Source organism: Eimeria acervulina, genomic scaffold (assembly GCF_000499425.1).
Source record: "Eimeria acervulina Houghton genomic scaffold, Eah_scaff1127, whole genome shotgun sequence".
NCBI lineage: Eukaryota > Apicomplexa > Conoidasida > Eucoccidiorida > Eimeriidae > Eimeria > Eimeria acervulina.
This window is the reverse complement of record NW_013550371.1, coordinates 1-9,154: the sequence shown is the minus strand read 5'-3', so window position 1 is coordinate 9,154 and position 9,154 is coordinate 1. Positions and strand designations below refer to the sequence as shown.

At 49.1% G+C, this 9,154-nt stretch overlaps 2 protein-coding genes across 2 annotated transcripts; one reads left to right on the top strand and one right to left on the bottom strand.

Annotated features, from left to right (window-relative positions):
• Positions 1–377: 377 nt before the first annotated feature.
• EAH_00055920 (hypothetical protein, conserved) lies at positions 378–2,781 on the top strand (the record flags this gene model as incomplete). The annotated part of the gene is made up of 5 exons (XM_013397613.1): positions 378–570; positions 961–1,121; positions 1,652–1,928; positions 2,424–2,502; positions 2,676–2,781. 5 exons carry the CDS (start codon positions 378–380, stop codon positions 2,779–2,781), a joined length of 816 nt encoding a protein of 271 aa, XP_013253067.1.
• A 1,548-nt stretch (positions 2,782–4,329) lies between these two features.
• EAH_00055910 (hypothetical protein, conserved) lies at positions 4,330–8,310 on the bottom strand (the record flags this gene model as incomplete). The annotated part of the gene is made up of 1 exon (XM_013397612.1): positions 4,330–8,310. One exon carries the CDS (start codon positions 8,308–8,310, stop codon positions 4,330–4,332), a length of 3,981 nt encoding a protein of 1,326 aa, XP_013253066.1.
• Between the last annotated feature and the right edge of the window lie 844 nt (positions 8,311–9,154).

Sequence of the window (9,154 nt, the reverse complement as noted above, 5' to 3'; positions counted from 1 at the left end):
ATATATATGTATATATATATGTGCATATATATATATATGTGCGTATATATATATATATAAATCTATATATATATATATATACATATATTTATATGCACCCATCTATATATACATCTCTGTGTATCTATATATATATATATATGTATCTATGCATTTATATATCCATATGCGTATATATCTATAATTATATGTGTATATATAAATTTTCATAAACATATAAGCACTAATATATAAATATACATATACACATATACATATATATGCATATATATATGTGTATCAATATATAAATATACATATATATATACACCTATATATATACATCCGTATTTATTTATTTATTTATTTATTTATTGCAGGAGGAGTTGGAGTTGATGATGGGCCCTGCATTGAACGGTTTAGCGTGTTACAGACATAAATTTAACAGATCAGATGAAGTCTTCTTCGTTGATGCATTTCGGCTGTCTCCTTTTCCTTCTGAAGCTGCAGCACAGCTGCAAACCCTAACAACAATTGGAGATTTTGCTGCGTTTGATGTACTAGGAGCTGCTTCTGCTCTCTTTGAAAGGGGTAATTAATTCTTATTCTTCACTTTGCTGCATTTTTAACTGCGGCCGGACGGGTAGTTAGAGTTATTTTGACTTACTAGGGCTTGATAGGGTTTGCTAGGGTTTGATAGGGTTTGATAGGGTTTGCTAGGGTTTACTAGGGTTTGCTAGGGTTTGCTAGGGTTTTGATAGGGCTTACTAGGGTTTCCTAGGGTTTTGATAGGGCTTACTAGGGTTTACTGGGGTTTTGATAGGGCTTACTAGGGTTTATGATTGAGGTTTCCTACGGCTTATTGTGTGCTAGGGTTTGTTAGGGTTTAGGGTTTGCACAGGTTTGCTAGGGTTTGCACGGGTTTGCTGGGGTTTAGGGTTTGTGAGGGTTTAGGGTTTGTGAGGGTTTGTGGGGTGTCAGGGCACATAGAGTTACAGGGTCAAACCCTATACTCTTCTCTTGGACGAATAGCTTCAATGTACGGCGATATAACATATGATATAACAACAGAGAAGGGGTTTGCTCTAGAGTTAAGTAAACTCTTCAAAAATGTTGCTCAAACCCTAGGCATTCACCTGCAGGTACGCCCTAAACCCTAAACCCTTATTTACACAAAACCCTAAACCCTATATATATATATATATATGTGTATTTAGAGTTTAGGGTTTAGGGTTTACAGCGTTAATACGGAGGGCTTAGGGAGGGATAAGGGTTTACTAGGGTTTATTAGGGTTTACTAGGGTTTTGGGTTTATTAGGTTTTACTAGGGTTTTGGGTTTATTAGGGTTTAGAGCTTAAGGAAGATGCAGATGAACAACTCTAAAGCAAACAAATAGACAAAACAAAATATTTGCTATCGAAGAATCGTGCAGTAATTAGGGTTTAGGGTTTAGGAGGGTTTAGGGTTTACAGTGATTACTGAGGGTTTATTAGGGTTTATTAGGGTTTATTAGGGTTTGTAGGTTTAAATATAAATAACCTACCATGTAGGGTTTAGGGTGTATTAGGGTTTATGAGGGTTTATTAGAGCTTGTTAGGGTTTATGACGATTTCTGAGGGTTTTTAGGATGTCTTAGGGTTTAGGGTTTAGGGTTTAGGGTTTGTGTGCAAGGTGGAGGAGCGTTTGGAAGCAGCGAAGCGTATAAAGGAGTTATACGGCTTCCGGAAGGCAGCGAAAGTGAAGGGTGTAGCAGCAGCAGCAGCAGCGCTTGACCGAGCAGCAGCAGCAGCAGCAACTGGAAGCAGAAAAGGATCAGTAGACCCTTGGGAGAGGATTTGGGGTGTACAGACAGATGCAGATGTTGCACTTAAATGGCTGCAGCACCAAACAAAGCCCCAAGGCATCGATCCTGCTCTCTTAAGGGCTGAGTTTGTTGCTGTGTTCCCAGGTCATTAGTGCTGCTGCTGCTGCTGCTGCTGCTGCTATGCTGTTGCTGCTGCTGCTGTTGTTGCAGCTTGCTGCGGATCCTGCTGTTGCTGCCCCTGCTGTAGCTCCTGCTGCTGCTCCTAGTGCTGATGCTGCTGCTGCTGTTGCTGTTGGTGGTGGTGGTGGTAGTGCAGAGGCTGCTTGTGTTGCTGCTCCTGCTGCTGCTTGTATTGCTGCTTGTAATGCTGCCGCTGCTTCTCTTGCTGCTGCTGCTGCTGCTTGTGTTGCTGCTGTTGCTTGCATTCCTGTTTCTTGACAAGCTGCTGGTGGTGCTAGTATTGCTGCAGGTGCTAGTATTGCTGCAGCAGCTGCTGCTTGTACGGCTGTAGCTTCTACTGCTGCTGTTGCTGTTGATGCTGCTGCTGTTTACTCTCCAGTTGCTGCTGCTTCCTTCAGCTCAGCAGCAACGCGCGTTAATGCTATGCCGCTTTTGCTGCTGTTGCTGCTGCTGCTGCAGAAGCAGGGCCAGTGGTGCAGCAGCATGGAGAGATAGAGATTCCGCCGTCTCCTAGAGCGCCTCCTGGCTTCTTCACGAGGTGAGGGTTTAGGGTTTAGGGTTTAGGGTTTGTTCTTGAAAGGGTTTAATGCTTACCGCTCAGGGTTTACGCTCAGGGTCTAGGGCTTTAAGGTTTTAGGGTTTATTCTAAAGGAGATATCCACAGTTAAGGGTTTAGGGTTTAGGGTTTAGGGTTTAGGGTTTGTGGTTTAGGGTTTGGCATTATATCGCTGGAGAGCCGCCGCCGCCCCCCCCGAAGAAAATCCCTGACCCGCTGGAGGTGTCTATACACCCTATTAGTGCTGCTGCTTATCTGTAAGCTGCTGCATTTGCTGCTATTGTTGCTGCTGATGGTGCTGCTGCTATTGCTGCTACTGTTGGTGCTCTTGCTGATTATGCTGTTGCTGCTACTGGTGCTGCTGCTGTGTTGTTGCTGTTGCTGCTTCTGTATTGTTGCTGATGTTGCTGCTGCTGCTGCTACTGTTGCTGCTAGTTGCTGCTGCTGCTGCTGTTGTTGCTGATGCTGTTGGTCTGAGCTGCACACTGTTGAAATAAATTATTTAATTTCTGTCTTTATATATATATATATTATATTATATATTGTATATATATATTATGCTGCTGAAAGAGCACCAAGCGCTGCAGTGTATGCACAGCTGCCCTGTCTTTGCTGCAGACGCAAACTGAAGAAAGACAGGGAATAAAACCGCTGCTGCTGCTGCTGCTGCTGCTGCTGCCTCCATGCATTGGCGGATACAGCAGCAGCAGCTGCTGCTGCAGCTTCAACGGCTGCTGCTGCTGCAAGTGCAGCAGCAGCATTGCTGCACGAGGCAGTGCAGCACCAGGAGTAGCAACAGCACCAGGAGCAGCGGCAGCAGCAGCAGCAGGTGCTGCTAAGTAGCAGCAGCATTTATGTTGGGATTTATTTAATGTAATACAGTTTGAATTGTCTCGCCACCAGCAACAGACAATTGCTGCTGCTGCTGCAGCAGATGAAGAGACAGTTTGCTGCTGCAGCAGCTTTAGAGAAAGTTTGCTGCAGCAGCTCTATAGACAGTTTGCTGCTGCAACAGCTCTATAGACAGTTTGCTGCTGAAGCAGCTCTAGAGACAGTTTGCTCCTGCAACAGCTCTATAGACAGTTTGCTGCTGCAACAGCTCTATAGACAGCTTGCTGCTGAAGCAGCTCTAGAGACAGTTTGCTGCTGCAGCAGCTGGTAGAGACAAAAAGAGACAGAGACAAACAGCAGAAGAGACAAACGATATTAAAACAAACAAAGACCAGCACATAAAGACAGCAGCAGCAAAGGAGAGACAGCAGCAGCAAAGGAGAGACAGCAGCAGCAAAGGAGAGACAGCAGCAGCAGACGAGCAGCAGAATGCAACGTACAAGAGTACCCTACAGTATCAACAAAACTGCTGCTGCTGCTGTTGCTGCTGCTGCTACTGCTGCTCCTGTTGTAGCTGCTGCTTGTGCTGCTTCTGTTGCTGCTGCAGCTCCTGCTGCTGTTGTTACTGCTGCTGCTGTTGCTGCAGCTGCAGCAATTTCTGTTGCGGTGTTTGTTCGCTTCTTTATAATACAAACGTCAAGAAAACCCTCAACTTCCTGATTGTCTGCTTTAACCTCATAAACCCTAAACCCTAAAAGCTAAACCCTAAACCCTAAAATCTAAACCCTAAACCCTAAAATCTAAACCCTAAACCCTAAATACTAATCTTCTCTATGCGCCTTTAGAGATGTCTTAAGAAGGGGTTTGCTCTTAACGTTGCCGTTTAGGGTTTAGGGTTTAGGGTTTATGCAGAGGGTTTAGAGTTTATAGGTTTAAGGGTTTAAAAGGTTTAGGGTTTAGGGTTTAGTAAGTTGCATATTAATAGCGGTTGTTGCTGCGCCTGGTGTGCGCATGCCACGCATCTGCTGCAGCTTCCAGAACCTGCTGCCCCCTGCTGCTGCTGTTGCTGCTGCTGCTGTTGCTGCTGCTGTTGTTGTTGCTGCTGCTGCTGCTGCAGTTGAGAATCATTTGTGCTGCAGGATTCATCAGCAGCAGCAGCAAAGAGCCGCAAGAAGACCTTAAATCTTCATAGTGGCAGTCGCAGAAATGTTTATATCCGCTGGTGTACGAGTGCTGCTCCGGCAGCAGCAGCAGCAACCCGCAGCAGCAGCTGCTGCGCTGCAGTGCAGCAGCAAATGAATTCTCTTTGCTGCTGCTGTCTCCGATGCAGCGCCAATCTGGCAAACATACAACAAATGCTACAGGGATGCTGCTGCTCTTGCTGCTGCTGCTGCTGCCGTTGTTGCTGCTGCTGTTGCTATAGTTGCCCTTGCTGCTGCTGTTGCTGCAGCAGCAGCTGCTGCTGTTGCTGCAGCAGCAGCAATTGAGAGCATGCAAAATGCGTTTTTCTAATTTTCGTATTATTACTTCTTCAAAGGGAGGATTGCAAAAGATGAACTGCTGCTGCTTCTGCAGCTGCTGTTGCTGCTTCTGCTGCTGCTGCTGCTGCTGCTGCAGCAGCAGATGCAGCCCGCTAAAGAAAGATCCTCTGCTGCCGAATGGAGTGTCTGTGTCAGCGAAGAGGGAGAAGAAAGTGCTGCAGCGAGCATTCAAAGGAGAAGCAAATGCTTCTATAGGCTCTCCTAGCTGCTGCTGCAGCTGCAGCAGCACGGAGTGTGGGGCCCCACAGCTGAGGCCTCTTCCTTCTTTGTTTAATCCACAGATGCAGTAGTATCGACATAGCAGCAGATACACCCGGTGAATAAACAAATCAACCAAGCAGCCACACACGCTTCCTTGCTGCTGCTGCTGCTGCTCCCGTTCTTGCTGTTGCTGATGCTGCTGCTGCTGTTGTTGTTGCTGCTGATCCGCAGCAGCAGCAGGGATGCAGCAGGAGGGTAATGCATGCAGCTGCCTCAGCTGTCTGTCTATACAGGTGCAGCAATCGCTGTCTCTGGGGCCCCCGCATGTACAAGGAGAACTAAACCAGAAGGCTGGCAGCTCCTGCTGCTGCTGCTGCTGCTGCTGCTGATGTTGATGCTGGTGATGGTTTTGATGTTGGTGCTGCAGCTGCTGCTGCTGGTGCAGTTTGTGTTGCTGCTTTTGCTGCTGATACCTGAAGCTGCAGCTGTTGCAATGCCAGCTGTTGATGCTGCTGCTGCTGCTGCTGCAGTAGCAGCAGCATCCGCGTCTCTGTCTTTCTTTAAGAAATCGTCTCCACAGCAGCAGCAATTTGCTGCACCGAATAAAAAACCTTGTCTGCCACACTGCATCAGCCATTTCCTCTTCCTCTTCTCCAACCTGCTGCTGCTGCTGCTGCTGCTGCTGCTGCTGCTGCTGCTGCTGCTGCTGCAGCAAGACTCGAGGGTCTCCCTGCAGAAAGAGACAGTGAAAACGCCTGCCGCAACTCCAACCCAAGCTCCATTCAGGGGGCCCCACAAGCCGCAGCAGGGGGCCCCCCCTTCGTATTCTTTGCTTCCCGAGAGCAGCAGGTAGTTGAGCTGCTGCTGCTGCTGCTGCTGCAGTACTGCAGCGCCGTAGCCAGTGCTCTGTTGCAATCGTCCGGCCTACTGCTCCTGTTAGTGTTGCTGCTGCTGCTGTTTTTCCCGCTGCTGTACGCTGGTGCTGTGCTGAGAAAGAAGCAACACGTGCTGCTGCTGCTGCTGCTGCTGCTGCAAGTGCAGCAGCAGCTTGCAGCAGCAACGGGGCCCACAGGACCCATGTAAAGGGCCTGCATAAACGAATGAACCAGTTGCCGTGCTGCCGCTGAAAAGGTGCTGCTGCTGCTGCTGCTGCTGCTGCTGCTGCTGCTGCTGCTTCTGCTGTAGTTGCTTCTCCTGTGGTTGGTCCTGCTGCTGCTGCTGCTGCTGCTTCTGCTGCTGCTGCTTCGGTGGAGTGTCTCTCCAGCCTGAGATGGTGGCGAGCGATCTTCACCTGAGGCCAGTGAAGCAGCTGCTGATGGGCATTTGCTGCTGCTTCTGCTGCTCCTGCTGCTGCTGCTGCTGCTGTTGCTGCTGCTCCTGCTACTGTTGCTGCTGCTTCTGCTGTTTCTGCTGCTGCTGCTGTTGCTGCTACCGCTGCTGCACTTTCTTTATGGTCAGCTGCAGCAGCATCGATTCCCCCTAAATTTGTTTCTGCTGCTTCCTGCTGCTGCTGCTGTTGCTGCTGCTGCTGTTGCTGCTGCTGCTGCTGCAGGCGTCGTTCCTTCTCCCTATATATCCTGCTTAGAGGTTCTTCTGCTGCTGCAGCAAATTGTCTTAGGGCCTCCAGTTTGCTGCTGCTGTCCTCGTGGGGCCCCCTCCTATCTGCATGCGGTTGACAGGAAGCCCCTAAGAGCTGCAGCAGACAGCAGAGAGACAACTGCAGCGATGAAGCATCAACACCCTCTAAACCAGGCAATAAATGCTGCTGCTGCTGTTGCTGCTGTTGCTGCTGCTGCTGTTGTTGTTGTGGCTGCTTCTGCTGCTGCTGGTTTGGACGCTGCGCCTGCTGCTGCTGTGCCGGCGACGGCGGTAGCTGCTGCTGCTGCTGCTGCTGCTGCTGCTGAAGTTTGAAGTGTCTGTACACCTCAATAAGCAGCTCAGCAACAGAGACAGCTAGGGCCTCCGCTTCTTCTGCTGAAGCAAACTTTTGTCTTTCTCTTTGCTGCTCCTGCTGCTCCTCTTCCTGCTGCTCCTCTTCCTGCTGCTGCTGCTGCTGCTGCTGCTGCTGCAGCACCTGCAGCAGTTCGTCTTGCCACTCCCCTATAAGAGATCCACCAAGTAGAGGGCCCCGCAGCAGCAGCTGCTGCTGCTGCTGCGCAGCAGACAGCAGCGAATGCCAGTGCTGCAGCAAAGCAGCTTCAGTTCCGGCAGCAGCAGCAGGCGTTGCTGCTGCTGCTTCTGCTGCTGGACCTTTTGCCGCTCCTCCTGCTGCTGCGTCTGCTGGTAGTTCTGTTGCTGCTGCTTCTGCTGCTGCTGCTGGTTGTGTTGCTGCTCTTTCTGCTGCTGCTGCTGCTGCACTATTCTCCCGTGAAGCTGCTGCATGTACACCCCGTTGCCGCAGCTCCTCCAGCAGCCGCGCAGCAACAGCTTCAAGTGTTTCGGCTGTTGCCTGTTGCTGCAGCTGCAGCAGTTGCTGCTGTTGCTGCAGCACCTTCTGCTGCTGCAGTTCCTGCTGCTGCTGCGTGCGCTGCTGCAGGAGATATCCTCGGGCTTCATTGTTGCTGTAGCTGCTTCCATCCTTGCTACTATTCCCGCTGCTGCAGCAGCTGCTGCTCCTATTGCTGCAACAGGAGCAGGAGCAGCAGCAAGGGTAGCTGCTGCTGCTGCTGCTGCTGCAGCAGCAGCTGCTGCTGCTGCTGCTGTTCGGTGTAGGTGAGGGGATAAGGGGGTCTCGGTGTCGGATTTTTGTCTTCGCTCTTCTCTCCATAACCCAACGCACAAACCCTTCGCGGGGGTCCCCTGAAATGCTTCTTGCTGCTGCTGCAGCAGTTGCTGCTGTTGCTGCTGCTGCTGCTGCTGCTCCTCCTATAGACTTTCTCTTCAATAGGGAGGTCCCATTGCTGCTGCTGCTGCTGCTGTTAGCAGCAGATGTATGCCACAGCGCATGCAATGCCTCGGTCCGGGCAGAGCTGTCGCTGCTGCTCTTAACCAATAACTGCTGCTGCTGCTGCTGCTGCTGCTTTTGCTGCTGCTGCTGTTTCTGTTGCTGCAGCTGCTGCACCTGCTGCCGCACCGCAGCAGTCAGAGCAAGGCTTATCTGCTGGAAGCGGACCCGCAGCAAAGCAAACTGCCACTGTCTGTACACCTCAATGCATGCACAGGGCCCCCAGCAGCATTCAGGGGGCCCCTGGGGGCCCCCTGTTGGGGGCCCCCTCATAGCAGCGTCAACTGCTGCCTTTAAAGACCCCTTGAATGAACAAGGGGCCCCCTAAGCAACTCAAATTAATAAATTTAATTCATTTATAAAACAAACTGTCTTCATTAAATAGCAAAACAACATTAATCATATACACATAAGACAACAACAGAGAGGGGCCCCCTCATACAGTTAAACAGTTAATGCAATAAACACAAATGTTTGCTATCTCATTCAAGTAGGGGCCCCTAGGGGCCCCTACTAAATAGAGTTATATAATAACTCTATTTAGTATTAAACAACGCGGGGGTTCTTAGAGGGTTTAGGGTTTAGAGGGCTTCCTTTAGAGTGTTAAGGGTTTAGGGTTTAGAGGGCCAGGGCCCCCTTAGAGGGTTTAGGGTTTAGCGGGGGCCCTTTGGAGGGTTTAGGACTTAGAGGGATTTTCTTAGAGGGTTTAGGGTTTAGGGTTTTGTAGGGCCCCCCTAGAGGGTTTAGGGTTTATAGGGGCCCCCTAGAGGGTTTAGAGTTTATAGGGGCCCCCTAGAGGGTTTAGGGTTTAGGCTTTATAGGGGCCCCCTAGAGGGTTTAGGGTTTAGGGTTTATAGGGGCCCCCTAGAGGGTTTAGGGCCCCTAATATCTTCTCCAGAGGCCCCCGTAGGTTTATCATTTATATCTCGCTGAGTTGTTGAGGAGTAAATGTTTTTATTTATTTTTTGTTTTATTTTGAATTAAAAATAAATAAATAAATGTATCAACGGATAGACAGCACATATACATAAACAATTGTATATATATTATATATATATATATATATATATATATATATATATATATATATATATATATAAAGGAGACACAAACACAT